Source organism: Rhinolophus sinicus, linkage group LG17 (assembly GCF_036562045.2).
Source record: "Rhinolophus sinicus isolate RSC01 linkage group LG17, ASM3656204v1, whole genome shotgun sequence".
NCBI lineage: Eukaryota > Metazoa > Chordata > Mammalia > Chiroptera > Rhinolophidae > Rhinolophus > Rhinolophus sinicus.
Genome location: NC_133766.1, coordinates 10136917 through 10153498, shown reverse-complemented (window position 1 = coordinate 10153498; position 16582 = coordinate 10136917). Strand labels below are relative to the sequence as shown.

Below are 16582 nucleotides of genomic sequence, written 5' to 3'. Positions count from 1 at the left end.
CACCTACCATTTTCATATATTTTGGGTCAAGAACACAGGTATGTGGTCTTTTCCAAGATGAGCCATCATTAGTATTGTGTCCTTAGCACCAAACACAGGATCTGGCACATGGTGAGCACTCAAATATGTTTTATGGTATAATTCTTAGAAACTGCTGCAATTTGGGGTCATTTTCTGAGACTTTATTTAATGTTCATGTGTGCAGGGGTTAAAGTTGTGGCAGGGATGGCTGTCAGGAGGCTACTAGAGGAATTCAGGTGAGGTGAAAGTGGGTACTTCTAGTCTGTAGGAGCAGAGATGATTCGTCATCCTGAGTACCATATCCTTCAAGGTGCTCCATCTTTGAAATTCTTTTATTCTCGTACGAGTATATCTCCAGCTCCATTCTTCTTCATGCTCCTATTTCTAGAACTAAATTATGGCCTCTACACCTACTCATCAGATCTTGCCCTTCTTTGTGGCCCACATCATTGTGTGTGGTCTTTCCAAACGTTATTTTGCAAGGGCGATCAGAACTCAAGTCACGTGGAAGAAAAGGTATTTGCCATGAGTTACAGGGAAGAAGCCCATCACTACAGAATAGAAAGGTGTAGTTTACCGGAAGCTCTTCTCTGACCTGTGCCCATTGTTGGGTCCTTCTAGCACATACTCTCAAACCCTGTGTACGCTTCCTTTGCAGCACTTATTGCAATTTGTCGTGCATTGTTTTTGAAATTATTATTAGTTTTTTGGTTGGGGAACATTTGGGACAAGTGTGTGTTTCTCCAGGGCCCATCAGCTCCAAGTCATTGTCCTTCAATCTAGTTGTGTAGGGTGCAGCTCAGCTCCAAGTCCAGTCACTGTTTTCAATCTTTAGTTGCAGGGGGCACAGCCCACCATCCCATGTGGGAACTGAACTGGCAACCTTGTTGTTGAGAGCTCGCACTCTAACCAACTGAGCCATCCGGCCGCCCCTGAAATTATTTTATTTTCATGACTTGAAAATTATTTTATTTTGGACTTGAAGCTTCATGAGGTCAGGGAGCACGTCTCTCATCTTTGCTGTCCCCCCAGCACTCAGCAGTACTCAGAACAGGAAGGTGTCTCAACGACGGCTGAACGCACAAGTGATGAATGCCAAAGCACAGGATGCGCCGACGTGTGGTGACGACGTTTATGTACAGAGTAAAAAGCTCCCACACACAGCCACCTCATTCTATGCCCGCAAGCACTCTGCTACCCAATCAGAATCAGAAATCGGTGAATTCTACGGGGACTAGCTTTCTCAACATGGCTCAAAAGATGAAAAAATGAACATCTGACATGAAATGAATTTATAAATCAGTTTATTTACAGATTTTTTATCTTTTCTTAAAGTACATTTCAGTTAACAAATCTATTTACACAGGTATACATGGGAATTCATCCCAGTTATTTTACAGATCATACTTACAAATCACACCCTAAGTCTTCTGTGCAAAGTTGCACTGGATGTGATTATTGGCTGAAAATGGCCTGAAGACCAGGCTATTTACACACACACAGTAAACGGGTTTGTTTTTCATGTCTGCACGATACAGTACACACACGGAGGCCGGGCCTCCCAGAGGACACTTTGCAATGTGTTTCCCAAGAAGGCTTTGCAAAGTCTGGGAGGAAAAGCTATCCAACATGGGTTAATTAAAATGACAGTACCTCCTTTACATCAGTTTACATTTTTTTCTTCACATTTTTATAATACAAAGATATTTTATTGAATTGCTGCACAACCAGTTTAAGATGATTTGTAAACATGTAAATTTCTACAATTTGCATGAAACACCATTGTAGTTTCTATCATTTGCTCTTTGAATTACTGTTTTATTCACTAGTATTCTTAAGGTAGTAAAAGAAGATGTAAGTTTGAACTTCTTGCAGAAAAGTTATGAGTCTCTAATGCTGTGCGAGTACACACTTTATTCAAGTATTGCAAAAAGCTAAGGCCACTTTTTTTCAAGACAAGAAAGTGAACAAAACTGTTTTTATCAATAGGCCACAACACTCTTATGAGCAATGAAATCTCATCTGAAAGATAATTTCTTAGAGACCTGTAGTCACAGAAGGAATTTTCTTTTCTTTTAGGTAAAAGAAAAACAAATTACCTTCCTTATTAACTACTTTTGAGCTCTTCCCACTTTTCCCTAGAGTAAAAATTCCTGTTTAGACCTGAAGAGGGAATCTATACCCTGTATTTATTTAACCCAGAGTTAAGTACCCTGGATAGCACAAATTATTTTGGACTCAGAAATAAATCTGAAGCCGATATGTTGGTTTACTACTAAATTCTGAGTGCTATTCTAAAAGATATTACTGCTGATGCAAAGATCTTTTTCTTAGAGGAATTATGAAGAAAGAGGATGGGAGTGTGGGGAGAAGGAACAAAGATTACAAAGAGGAAATATTTAGATTCTTGGTTACGAGGCAGAGCTGGATTAAAAAGATCCCAATAAGGAACAACTGGCTGGGTGTCCATATTTATCATCCCAAATCCTAACAATAAACCTCTTTCAAATTTATCCAAATAGTTAAAATAGTAAGAAATCTCTTAGCTATAGATTCCTTTGTTTTCTGCTACCAAACTATGAATAATCATTTCTAGCAAGGAGTAAGACTGACCACTTCCTGCCTCATGTGGAACCCGGAAGAATTCTTAGGACAGTAAAGACAGATGGAGCATGTGAGGGCTGCCGCCACATTCTTAACAGAAGACAAGTCCAGACTGCTGGTTCCATGGACTTACAGCATTTCTTTCCTTATATCATGCTTCTTTCCTTTTCTGGAATCATAATGTCATAAAGAATAAAGATAAACTTTTCTATTAAAAATCGATTTAGGTCCAAATAATGAGGATGTAGAAAAACAACCTATATTCCTATTATATTATTTTCATATTCATTTATAAAAAATTTACAGCAGCTGTAAAGTTTCAGTATCATAAGGACAATGTAATCCTACAAACAGCCAAAGGATGTGGACAAGATGTTTTTCTGTCTGCCAAGTAACACAAACTGAAAAGAAAAGCCTTGGCTTTTCCTTGGCCACGTGAAAATACTATCTCCACTCTTCTGGTTAATCACCCCAAGAAACCCTAGCTGCTCTTAGTCAATTTGCTCATTATGGCTACGAGACCAGAGCTCAACATCAAACGCCCAGAAATGCTGGCAGTACATTAACCCGAGCATTTCCTGAGACCCAATCACATTTCAGTGCTTTCCTTATTTGTCAAGAGCTATCATACCAGTCATTGTGCAAAATGCAAATATTCCAATGATCATTTCAGTAAGTTTCTCGTAATGACAAGATGAAACCAAAGAGGGATGGCAGTGTGCATAGTGAAACATCTGAGACGCAAAGGCAAGTTGGAGGAAAGATGCAGAAATGAACGAACGTGCACACTTAAAAATTATACCATCTTTGGGGTTTTTCTAACATATTTTTTGAAGCTATAACATTCCAGAATATTTGTAAATATGAATCCAGTGGATGTCTTATATCATGCTTCTAATCAGGACCTCCAATATTAAGGCATTTACATTCACGCCTAAGATTATCCATTCTTCTAGATTACGTGAAGGATAGAACTGAGTAAGAGAAACCAGTCAAGAAGGCAGGGATGAGGTCCCAGGAGAGCTTCACCTGTGCTCTCACGTAGCAGCTGGAGTCTATGTGTTTTTGCAGATACAGGTAATAGTTGTGAGAAGCAGTGCTGCTGAGAGGAAGAGCTGAATGTTACAGTGTCTTTACATTGTTTTATCCCATTGCTGCTCCTGCAGATGACCTTGGAAAAGCCCATCTTCTTTTCACTGAATTAAACTGCCTTCTTCGATGTGTCTGGGTTTGTTAAAACCGTAGGTTTCCTGTGCAAACACCATGACGATAGAAGCTTCAAGACGGAAGTATAACTATTACAAGAATCTCTCACTTCTGAATAGGGACACACATTTTCAACTTAATAATTTATCTTAAAATAAATTAAAAAATGTTCCATAGCACAAAACAAGCACACAAATAATAGACAATATCTTCTTGTCTTTGGTGCACACACTCATTTCCAAAATCATTCAAGTAACAGCGTCTCTGACATCCTGGGGAGAGATGGGAGCTGACAGTGCGAAGGCCAAAATGAATGAGCTCCACTTTTGCCGTGCCTGGATGGCTGAGGTGGTCCTGAGGATCTGAGAATCTGGGAGCAGCTGGCAGAGGTTCAGAGGAGTCGCCAACGTGCAGGGGTAGACAAAGGGAGAAGAAGCAGCCCTGCACCAGTCCTTTGTGCCCAGTCTTTAGTGGGGGCATTTCTTTGCTTTCATGTCCATGTAGAGAAAACTGAAAATAATGCAGAGGTTTAAAATTCTTCAGCTGGTGCTCAGAAAGCAAGGCGACCACTGATTTCTGTGAACTTGACAGTCCACTGGTGCTGCTCAGCTACCATAATGGAAGAAAATGGTCTTCCAAAAGAAAAGAAATGAACTCCAGAATGAGACACAGGTACGCATCATTAAACCTGCCTATTTTGAAGTGGTTAAAGGTTTAATACTGTTGAGAGACTATAATGTCCATTTATGACTTTCATGGAACAGACCAGGATTACATTTCAAAAATGGCATAATGCATTTATCTACATACCGCTCCTGCCTGACTTCAGACTCAAGGAAGTGCTACCCTAGTCTCAGCTACGAGGTAAATCTGGTGTTTTCAGCCCTCATCAGAGACCCAGCAGGGGTGCTAACAAGAGGTGTAGAATTACACTGTGTGTCAACATCAGGGGTGCAACCCTGCCCACTGACGATAACCAATACGGCCAGTGGACAGTCCCGACAGGCAAAGGCTGTGATACCAGATATACCGCTTGTCCCATGGACTCCAAACCCGTAGTCTTTAAGAACACATACGAGGTCCAGAAGCACTCTTGTTAGGATGGAGATGGGTGAGCAGCAGGAGGCAGAAAGGCCCAGGACGCATATTAGCACTCAGTGTTCGATTTATTTGCAAGATGTCACACAAGTAGCACTCTCCCCTGTTTTTCACTGATCTGATTCAGAACATCAATAGTATCTCTGATCAAGGTCTCAAAGATCCCGTCAGCTAGCTGCATCTTCACACACAACTCATCCTCATCGTAATTCACCCACTGTGCCTCCTCTTCGTGGAGCTCTTGCACCTAGAATTTAGAAAACACAACGATTACAGAATCCCTGTCACATGAAAGCTAGGAAATTTATTCTATTTGCTGACTTTGCAGTCCCATCCATGGGACTATATGCCAAGGAAATAAGCCAGAGAAAAAAGGTAAATTATGTAATGACATCAACACTCCTTTTAAAGTCGCAAAAAGTTCAAAAAAACTCAATGGCAAAATAAAAGAAGGCGCAAAACAGTCAAGATACCTTCAAATCAGTCAAAATAGAATCTGACAATATTCTAGTATTTTATAGATAGATAGTAAGGATTACAAGTATATTGTCTATGTCAGCATCAAATAATGTGTATAGGAACTTAAGGGGGAGAGAAGAATGCAAATTACTAGATATACTAGATATATGCTCTCACAAGTATAAAATGCATGTATCCAAAAACAATGCTGGGTCTGATTCTAGAGCATTATAAATAAATGAATATAGTTTAATATTCATTAGAGTATTTTTTAAATGTCCTACTGCTTACGCTTATTTTAAAAATCATCGTTATACAATACTTGTTCCTTTTGCCTTTCAGATTTTTGGGATTCCTAAGGTAAACCAAAATTAATCAAATTAGAACTAACTGACCAAGATTTTTGCTTGTTTCCAGTAAATCTTTAAAAACTACTTACAAAGGAAACATATCAGACTTATACATAACGATGCCAGTGGATGGAGGCTAGGTGGAGAGAGCAAAATCCTGATCAAGACAAACTCAGCCAAGGTATTGCAGTGATGGGGTTCTTTAACCTGAAGTCCAACTTGGCAAAAAAGCCACATGCCACAAAAAAGCTCCTGACTTGCCCTGATCACAATTGCATCTTGAAAAAGACAAAGGAATTGAAGAGGAGAACTTGTACTGGTTTCCATTACGAGGAAAGAAGAAGACTCTTGGGAGAAAGAGTCACCCCGGAGTTTGAGAGAGTGAGGGAGGGAAGAACAGGCCTGGCAGCATATACCCTGGACCAGGGTTATCAAAAGAGACTACAAGGTAGCTGCTATGCTCTTCTCTCTGAGGGAGGTTATTTGAAGGATATGTAAACATTCATTCCTTTGTTCCCTAATGCATGCTCCATAAACAGATATATCACCGAAAAGGATTCTGCGGTCATATAAGTTAGAAAACACACTCTAGAAGTTTCACAATGCACATTAGCCTATTAAAGAGAAGTCCACCAGCAAAGAAATTTGTTTAACTCAGAGTTTCCTGAGTTATTTGATCAAAGAACCATTTTGTGTGGATGTATAAGAAATATCATTAACCTCTCAAGGAACGGATCTTCAGCTTACGAGGGATGCCTAAGGCAACACTTCTCAAACCAGTGCTGGGGGAGAACCAGGGAGGTGTGTTCCCACAAAAGATTTCATAACACCCATGAATTTATTTGTTCAGACAAAGTTGCTCAGCTTTTCTAAGTTATCTCAGCCCTTAGTGTTAAATCTGTTCTTTGAGCAATTTCCTCGCCAATAACAAATCATTTTTGCCCTTACAATAGAAATACAGGCTCAGGACATTATCCTATACATCTCTGTATTCTGATGGACCCCACGGTGCTCTCGTCAGTAGCAGCAAAAGCTCTGCTTCTCCTTAAGGACAGGAACTATTATCCCTCTCAGGCAGGGAGAACGAACATCATGTTTTCCTTTTTGCTTTGGCCGTCAGAAAGCACAAAGCCCAACATAGAACTTCAACTATAGCAACTGAGGGACCTTACTGCCTGCAAATCTGCCTCCATTTTCTTCTGCTGGTTTTGAGAGTCTATGCTGTTCTATTACACATGTCCCTTGCTTCTGAAGATGTATATGTATGTAAATTAAGGTGTGGTATATATAAATGAAGTTACATTAAAAAGTCAGTCTAACAATAACTTTTTTTTTTTTTTTTGACAGGGTATTACAGCTGATAGAATAGAGAAATGTGGTAAATGGAATGTGGCCCAATTTCAGAAAGCATATGTCAGGTCTTTCACCACATCCTTTTGAACAGGATGGGGAAATACATATCAGTTAGGTGGACGTGTACTTTTTTGATTAAAAAAACAACTATCAACAGACAACTAGACAACTATCAACCTCAAAGGAAAGTCCTGCCTGAAAGACTCAGGAGCTTTGCCCACTGTACCCCAGTCTGCCTTGTTCATATTTCACTGTAGCAATCAGCCTGTGGGATTGTGTTCTGTGAGCTCAAGATTTTTTTAAAAAAAATTATTATTTATAATTCCCCAGTGACCCAGGCAGTACAAACGGATGGTGTTAAATATCTGGCATTTGGATTTTTTAGTGAGTGCTAAGAGCCGTCTGTCTTTCGCTCTCTCCAGTTCATCATTTTTAGCAATGACCTAGGTGAAGGCAGGTGTATCAATTTTAGAGGTAACATGAAGCTGGGAAACGTAACAACTATGTTAGAATAAAGAGCCCAAAAATGTGCTGGTAGCTTGGAATGATGGGCCAAATTTAACAAGATGAAGTAATAAAATAAGGTCCTGTATTTGGGCCCCCAAAAATAACTACAAAAGCACAGGTTGAAATTTTAGTCTTGAGGTTTTCCTAAGCTTTTGGGAGTCCCTTGAGAATAATACAGGTAAAAATAAACAAAACAAATGTGACTGTGAACTGTGCTAACCAAAGACGTGCACCACTGAACCATGACGGGGACATGTTCTGAGAACTGCGTCACAGGTGACTTATCACCGAGCGGACACCGCGGAGAGCATCACGTCACACGACCTGTGGCTGCTGTGCAGAGCGTCCCGTGCCCTTCGCTCTGTGGTCCTGCCTATTGCTCCTGGGCGACAAGCCCGGATATCAGGTCACCGCACAAAACATCCCAAGATTCAATCAAGCACAGGAGAAAATGATGCTATCAGGAGACGCGGTCAACTCGACACGTCTGAGGCAGCTACTGGCATAGCACGGACTACTGTGTATACAAACAAACTCTTTGTATACACAGAAAAGTACACTTTAAAATAATAATAAAAAGTACAGTGTCATAAATACATAAACCAGTAACAGTAATTTATCACCATCAAGTATTATATACTGTACATAATTGTATGTGCTGTACTTTTATATGACTGACAATGCAGGTTTGTTTACACAGGCGTCACCACAAATACAAGGAACGCGCTACAACTTATGATGTTACTAGGTGACAGGAAATTTTCAGCTCCATTATCTTACGGGACTACCATCACGTATGTGGTCCATCAGTGGATGAAACGTCGTTATGTGGCTCATGACTGTATACTATATAGAAAAAGGGAGGAGGTCATATGACTGTACTAATTAAACAATACATAAAACATCACATGGTCAATTCTGAGCTGTATTTAAAGAGGGACACTGACAAAGAGCTAAAGCTGATGACATAGAAGGGACTCAAAAACCCTATTAGACAACAGGCGCGAATACCAACGTTTAATAGGAAGAAAAAGATTCAGGTGAAATAAGACAGCTGCTTCAAAGGCATGTTGGAAAAATTAAAATTGTTATGTAAATCCCCAAAGCAGTAGAAGCAAATTATAATTAATCACATGAAAATCAACTTAGGCTTAATATGAGAAAACTTATCAACAGTGAACAGAGCTATCTAATACCTTATCAGATCATAAGTTGTAAAGGAGAGTTAATCACTAGCTGGGGGTTTCACTGCAGGACTTGAATAAGTGCAATTCTACCTACAGTAGGACTGTTTGTCTGGGCTACTGCATATAAAGGATATATAAAAGTTGGTCTAATTACAAAAGTACCCCCTTATTCACAGTTTTGCTTTCCACAGTTTCAGTTACTTGCAGTCAATTGTGGTCTGAAAATATAAATGGAAACTTCCAGAAATAAACAACTCATAACTTTTACATTCTGTGCTGCTCTGAGTAGCATGATGAAATTTCTTGCTGTCCTGCTCCATCCCGCCTGGGACATGAATCACCTCTTTGTTCAGCGTGTCCACACTGTATATGCTGCCTGCCCATTAGTCACTTAGCAGCCCTCTTGGTTATCAAATCAGTTATCAGAGAGAGAGCACATTCACATAACTCTTATTACAGTACATTGTTATAATTGTTCTATTTTTAGTTATTGTTGTTAATCTCTTACTGTGCCTAATTTATAAATTAACTTTATCACAGGTGTGTATTATAGGGAAAACCAGTATATATAGGATTTGGTCTATCTGTGGTTTCAGGCATCCATTGGGGGTCTTAGAACATTCACCCCTCGGATAAGGGGGGACTACTGTACTGGTTACTCATTCCGTAACATACATACTTTGACTATGCATTGCTATAAAGAGCTCATATTCTTAGCTAACCTAAGATGTAAATTAATCGGTGTCTTTGTGAAGTGGTAAAGGGACAGTGAATGAGGACTAGAGCCGAAAGAAAGATTTCTTTTCTATTTTGGCTAAGAGAGGCCTTTATTTCTATAAAACATTCTTTGTATTTTGCTTATCTCAACACCTAAAGACTGATTAGGGACCTTCCTAGTCCAAACAACAATAGCTAAATTATATATTTTCTTAATCTGGAAGAAGCAACTGTTTATTATGAACTGTTTAATGCAATAGTTTACCATGTTACAAGTGTTTTAAAAGGGCAATTAATATTCTGTTTGAGGCCAACACCTCCCCTTGTGTGGATTCCGTCCTTGCCTGATCAGGGATATCGCTCTACCAGTTCTCTCCAATGCACTTTTTCTCTACTGAATTCTTCCTATCAGCCCACTTCTTCTTTTTTTCCTTTTTCTTACCTTTAGTTTGTCATATGAAAGGTTTTTATATACAATCAATGTGCACTGTAACAGTTTATACTAAAAGTCAATCAAGTTTATCTAAAATGTTACCTGGCTGCATAGTACACTGACATTACTGCCCACACGAAAAGGGAAAACAAATGGATTTACAATAATTTTTGGCTATTCTGGAGTTGGAAAGTGTTCATACACCTACCCTACAGAGCATGTAGTTTAGATTTGACATATTACCTCACCATTTTGTTACTACGAACACAATATTGACTAAAAAAGAAAGAAAAAAAAGGAAAGAAATAACATATATCTATTAAAATAGGCAATATAAAAAGAGGATTAATGGAATTAAGTGGCCCCTTCCCCATTAATTATTACATTCTAAACAATGATTCCATCAAGACACATCACTAAAAAGTCTTATTACATGGATTTTTTAAGAAAATGATAAGATGGCCTGAGTTGATAAGGAAAGGAACAGTCAAAAAAAGTCTGAGAAGGGGAAGGAAGTAAGGAAGGTCTATTTAATCCATTTACAATAATCTACAGTCATTTTTGTGTTTGTATATAAAAAGTCAGCTTATTTCTTTTAAGCTAAAAGAACCCTCTCTTGTCACCACTTCCCCCCTCCATTTTTCTCTTTACAAAAACCTCCACTAAGTTCATTACTGTGAAGATCAAATGAAATGTGAATGCAAGTGTTCAGAGATACACCTGAGTTCCCCACGGTTTGCTACGACTTAACATACTTTTAGGGAAAAATGGATGAAAAACCATTTTACTCCCTCTCCTTTTTTTTTTTTGATAAATATTTTTTCTAATACTAGAGAAATATATTGCAAAATGGAATATATCCTACCCAGCTATAATTCTGGATAATAATGACGAAATAATTATAGCTAATATTTATTGAGTTATGTGCAGGGAATTGTTCTATATATATTAGTCATTTAATCCTCTTAATTTCATCAAGTAGGTACTATTATCATCTTCACTTTGCAGACAGGAAAATGACGCACAGAGGGGTTAGTTAATTTGTCCAAGATTACACTCCATGTAAGTGGAAGAATAGAGATTTAAACTCGGGCAGTCTGGCCCCAGAGTCTACACTGGTCTCTTTTCAGTTCAGTTCCTTAAAGTTTGCTTCCATTCCACTTTCTATTTCTTAAGTTCTCCACACCCACCAAATACTGTTAAGTTATTCATCTATCAAGTTCAAAAGAAAGCAATTTCTAAAACTGAGGGGCAGAAATGCAGCAAATGAAGGCTTTAAGACTTTACTATCATAGACTTACAGTCAATTCTATTCCCTTTCCTTTTAGAATCAAACTACATCCCAATTTTAGGAGATGGTCAAAATAAAAATAGTTCAGTTCTATACACTGACCAGGATATGATCCACTCGGTCTCTTTTCTTTCTTCCAAATTTCATCATTTTCTGCCAATCTGTTTTGTGGTTTGGCTCCTTTTTAAGACTGAACAACTTGAGTACTTCGGTTGCTATGAAGTTCTGTAAAAATAAGAGGAATGAATAAAACACAACAAAGTTTGAGATTTCATGCTTATAATGCAGCAAACAGACTTATGCTAATACAATATTTCTAATAAAAGAGTTTCCAAATTTCTTCCACCCCCAGTTCCACTTAGCAATTTGAAGAGAAAAGCATTCTGTAAGCTCAGACTTTATTCACTTAAAGAATTTTTGTTTTTACACAACAAAAAAAGTAGAACCCATTGATGATTCTGCAAAGAAAAATCACTTTGGGGTCCCCTGTACCCAAGAACCACTATTAGCTAACTTCAAACTGGCAAAACTACTAAAGAAAGCATAAAATAAATATAAAAAAAGAATCTCTGACCCTGAAAAATCCAACATAAATTTTGGGAGCAAAAAACCATGTGAGCAAAATACAGAGCTTTGGCTAGGATAGCTTATTTTGAAGCACCAAGATTCAAATATGTTAAATTTCAAAACTATTAATCAACACTTCAGTAGAAGAAGCATGATAATCTTACTGCTAACAATACTTGAACTATCATCCGTAAACCAACTTCACAAAATGTTACTTAATATTAAAGTTAGTGGGGAGCACTAAAGTTAGCGCTTAAACCTGAGGCATGCATTCTGACGATCGCTCGTATGGATCATGTATCTTATTTTCGACTTACTTGCTCTTTGTTATCAATACAATAATTTGGGTTTTTATTACTTTTTAAGCATATCTGAAGTATATCAACTATATATTTAAGTCTACATATTATTATTACTTGTTAAAAAACAGCTCATCAGCATCACTTGGGAGCTTGTTAGAAATGCAGAATTTCAGGTCCTACTACAGACCTACTGAGTAAGACTCTCCATTTTAACAAAATCCCCAGATGATCTATATGCAGTTAGTCTGAGAGGCACCGCACTCGAAATAAAACCTTTGCTGAATCAAAGAAATATGTGCATAGGCAGACAGATCTCCACCGATGTGACATTAAAGTAGGTTTGCTGGGAGTCCTGAAGCTTCAGGACACTTCATCTCTTCAGGGGCTTCTTAGATAAAAAACATTGTTTTTTATATATCATATTACTATCCCACATATTTCAAAATCACATTACCAAATTGAAAATCAAAGGTGGAAAGGTAACCCCTATGTGTCCAGGGCCGGCATGTTTGATATAGATGACGTATTTTCAGATGTACTTTTAGAATATTATACCTATCTTTAAATTACCAAAAACTCACCTAAAAAGCCTATGTGATGCCATAATGTATCTCCCTATTTCCTAATTTTTCTTAGATATTATAAATTGTGTGTCTATAGGAAATGACTATTAAAAGTTATATTTTGATGTGCAGAAATTGAAGATTCAGGAATCCCTCTCATGCCGACCCCTCCATCATTCACGGATTCAACGAATTAACAAGTATTTATTGAATACCGACTATGGGACAGGCCTTGAGGACAGAAAGGTGACTAACACAGAGGAGTGCCTGCTTTTAAAACATCACAGCATGTATAGATCTGTACAAATGAACAGCAAGTCAAAACAGGAGATACTATACAGTTTGCAGTTTACCTTGATTTCATCAAGGTTATTTGGATTTTTCACTCGTCGAAAGTAACTAGAGTTGATTCTGCATGGCTTCATCCAGACAGGCTGATTCAAGTTGGGATCCTCAGCAAATATTTCCTCAAAAATCTCTTTTGTTAAATCAAAAACCGCCTTGATAGAGAAAAATAAAACAAAACAAAATGGCTAAGCACCCAAATTTCAGACCAGAGAGAAGTTTCAAAGTTAGAATTCTCCTTCCATGTTACATACCTGTGTGTAGACCCTTTTACTAGCGCTCTCTATATCTAGACCCTTACTGGCACAGCCGAGCAATTTTGCAGGAATACTGATGCTGTGAAGATCATGACCTAATTCTTTCCATTTCCAAAGTTCTTCTGCTGCATTATGTACAAGAACTTCCACTTCCTCTGCAGTGTGTGGGGCTGCCAAGAGTGTTTCACATGGCTTTGGGGGAGCTCTTTTAGGTTCTGCCATTAGAGGCACAATTGTTTCTTCTGCCTTATTTTTTTGGATCTTGTGAGAAGAGCTCAAACCAAAGTCTTCATCAAACCAGTCTTGATCGTCTCCTAACACGCTGAGGAACTCCCGGCTGATCTCAAGCTCAGCAAGTCTCTTAGCAAGCTCTTCCTGCCCGCTGGCTCCAAATACCGGACTCTCCTGCAGGGATGGAACCATTCACACAGAGCGCCACTTAATGACCTCACATCACTTAAGGTTCATTTTTTTAAGACAAAGCAAATGTATTATTTGTGTATTTACTATCTCTCTATAAATAAGCAAAACAAAACAATATGGTGGCTACTAATGAACAATTTAAGAAAAAACTACCTTGTTTCTCACAATCCTGCTTACAGAAGCCTTGTAATTTAATTTTTATAAAATGTCTGCAGATTAGTTTTTGTTTTCTTTTTGTGTCATCATTATTCTGTTTCTGAAGGACTGTTTTGTCTCTGGGATATGGAAATAGGATATGAAATTTCTCACCTTTGGTAGTTATCTGGCTCAAGGTACTCAAAATCATTACTTTTGTTCAATTGTCCAAGGACAACCTAAACAAGTTGGTGGTCTGAGTACCTGTTGTAGTGGATTTAGTTAAGTTTTACCAGAATCAACATCTCAACTGGTAATCTCTGCAGGGCAACTATGACTGAGTAGGTATTGGGACAAACAATTTCACAGGCAAAAAAGAAATGGGTTCAGAAACACTGGAAAGCTCCATGGGACAACTTTGTTCAGTGAATCTGAAGGGAATCTAATCTGTGGACAGTATTCAGGGGTTGTCACTCCAGCATAAACCTGGCAGTGTTTGTGACAATCCTATAGTGACCACTCATGACATAACAATTATACTTCAGACAGAAAATTAGCTACAAGGCCTTTAAAAACTAGTACAGTGATATTTATCTGAAAGCAACACATCACAAAAAAAACCTGAATTGAAATGCACTGCAAAGGTAAGGTTAACTGACATTTTTTTCCAGACAAAATACTTACAGGTCTGGGACACAGATCTGGTGAGGATATCTCTTCTTTTTCATCTTCCAACTCAGACGTTAAGAAGCAACCTGGAACACTTGGGGACTGCTTCTCAAGGTTTTGGGACAGGCCTTGGGGTGGCACTTTCTTTTGATCATCATCAAGAAGCTCTTGATTGCTAAGCTGGATTTTCTCATTCCGAGCCTTTTTGATCTGTTGTAGTTGACTGACGGTGTCCGTCACAAATACTTTTAGTAAACTGTCTGTTAGGAAGCTAACTGCTTCTAGTTGTTGCTGTGACTTGTTTTCCTCGCTTAGTGATGACCGCAGCTGGGCTTCCAACTGATTCTTTTCTCTTGTTAAAAGGTCCAAAAGTGGGGTAGAAAGCTTGTCTGAAACCTCGGGATGTAAGTTCTCTTCCTCTTCTGTAAACTGTTGTTGCTTTAATTCTTCAGAAAAGGTATTGTCTAAAGTATCATCTTCTACAGCAATGGAAGCCTTTTCTGAGGCACCAGAAACAAGGTCTTTGTTTTCTTTTGAAGAAATCAGTGAATCCACTGAAGATTGCTGGTGAACGTGGGCTCCAGGTGCCCCAGAAATGTCCTGTTTGTTGGCTGTTTCTATTTTAGGGCTTCTATCAGCAGAGGCTTCTACGTCGTGCACACCAGGTGGAGCTTCCTCATGAGAATATTCAGTTGCATCCTTTTCTCTATCAAACGTGGGACCCTCTGTATCTTTGTGTTCCTGAGTACAGTAATGATACTGTTCGTCTGAGTAAGAATCTTCGTCTTCATTTATGTCTACATAGTCCTCAAAGTTTTCTGGAATGTGAGATATTTTTTGAGGAGGAGCAAAAATGCCATGTTTCTCTTTGCACACAAAGTATACAATGCCATCATATGTCCCATTGTTATTTCCTTCAGGTTTATCCAACTCCACTCCAGCCCAAAATCCTTGAGCAAAACTAGTCATGCCTTTGAATCGAAGAGTTCCTGGCTGAACATTGCCAATCAACACCCTATCACCAACGTGAAAGTCAAGTAACTCATTTGCAGCCGAGACTGCGGCCAAGGAAGAGGGTTCAGCAACTTCCCTTCCATGCTCCACATCGCTGCGTTCCTCGCTTTTCATCAGCTCCGTAGGGGACTTGAGTTCTAACAGCCTTTCAGAGTGGATATTGCTATGAATAGAAAGACTCTTCTCACTGAGGCACTCACTGATTTCATCATCATTCCCCAAGTTAGTGGCTCTACTTCTAGAGCTCCTAGTTGGCGGTGACTTCTCTCTGCAAGACTGAGAATCTTTCCTGAGTGAAAGCAAAGATAATACCTCAAAGTCATCTTTGTATAATTTCGCTGAAATGTCCTTCTTGAAAGAAGACACTTCAAAATCTTCAGAGTATGTTTCTTTAGGAGCAAGAAGATGTTCTGACAAAGATGAGTCCCTTTCCTTTATGTTCCTTTGCGTGCGAGTATCTTTTTCTGATTGGATGTTTTGACTATGATCCATCTCTTGATCTGACTGTCCCTCTTTCAACTCTGTTTTATGAAGATTTTCAATGGCGAATCTAATTAAGTCTTTCTGAACATTTATAGACTCTAAAGGAAGATCTTTCTTTGAAAGAATTTCAGACGAATCTCCCTGTTCCAGCTCTAGTTTCAGTAAGACATCAGACTTCCTAGATTGTTTAAAATAAGCTTCTTCAACCGCACTCTCTTCCAATTTTGCATATTTTACTTCTTGTATTTCTGATTTCTGACTAGCTTCTTCTTCAGCCTTAACATCTGACACATCCAGAATTCTATTAGGGGCATTTAATTCTTTGAAAAGAGGTAATAAAGGTACATTGTCTACAGAATCTCCAGATTCTGCTCTGGTTTTCCTTGATGATCTGAGAATCGGAGATGAAGTCTGAAAATGTTCTTCTGTTCGACTGTCCAATTCAATCACTCTCTTTGCACAGGCAGATAAAGACCTTTCTGATAGTGATCTCTCAGAACCTGCCAATGCAGCATCTTAAAGGGAAAAAAAATAAATCACATCAAAATTATTTAATTGCAATCTTTCAATTTCTGGAACCAAAGTTTAAATAAAAGCT

The 16582-nt window shown here is 38.5% G+C and overlaps 1 protein-coding gene across 3 annotated transcripts in view; it reads right to left on the bottom strand.

Moving 5' to 3' along the window:
- Positions 1-1308: 1308 nt before the first annotated feature.
- CEP350 (centrosomal protein 350) overlaps positions 1309-16582 on the bottom strand; it is a 107136-nt gene continuing 91862 nt past the window's right edge. For all 3 annotated transcript variants that reach the window (XM_019732931.2, XM_019732838.2, XM_019733025.2), the window contains 5 exons: positions 14503-16499; positions 13258-13665; positions 13012-13158; positions 11329-11451; positions 1309-5176 (listed from right to left, as the gene is read on the bottom strand). In XM_019732931.2, coding sequence (XP_019588490.2) covers positions 5012-5176; positions 11329-11451; positions 13012-13158; positions 13258-13665; positions 14503-16499 — 2840 coding nt within the window. In that variant the 3' untranslated portion in view covers positions 1309-5011. The remainder of the gene's footprint in view (positions 5177-11328; positions 11452-13011; positions 13159-13257; positions 13666-14502; positions 16500-16582) is intronic.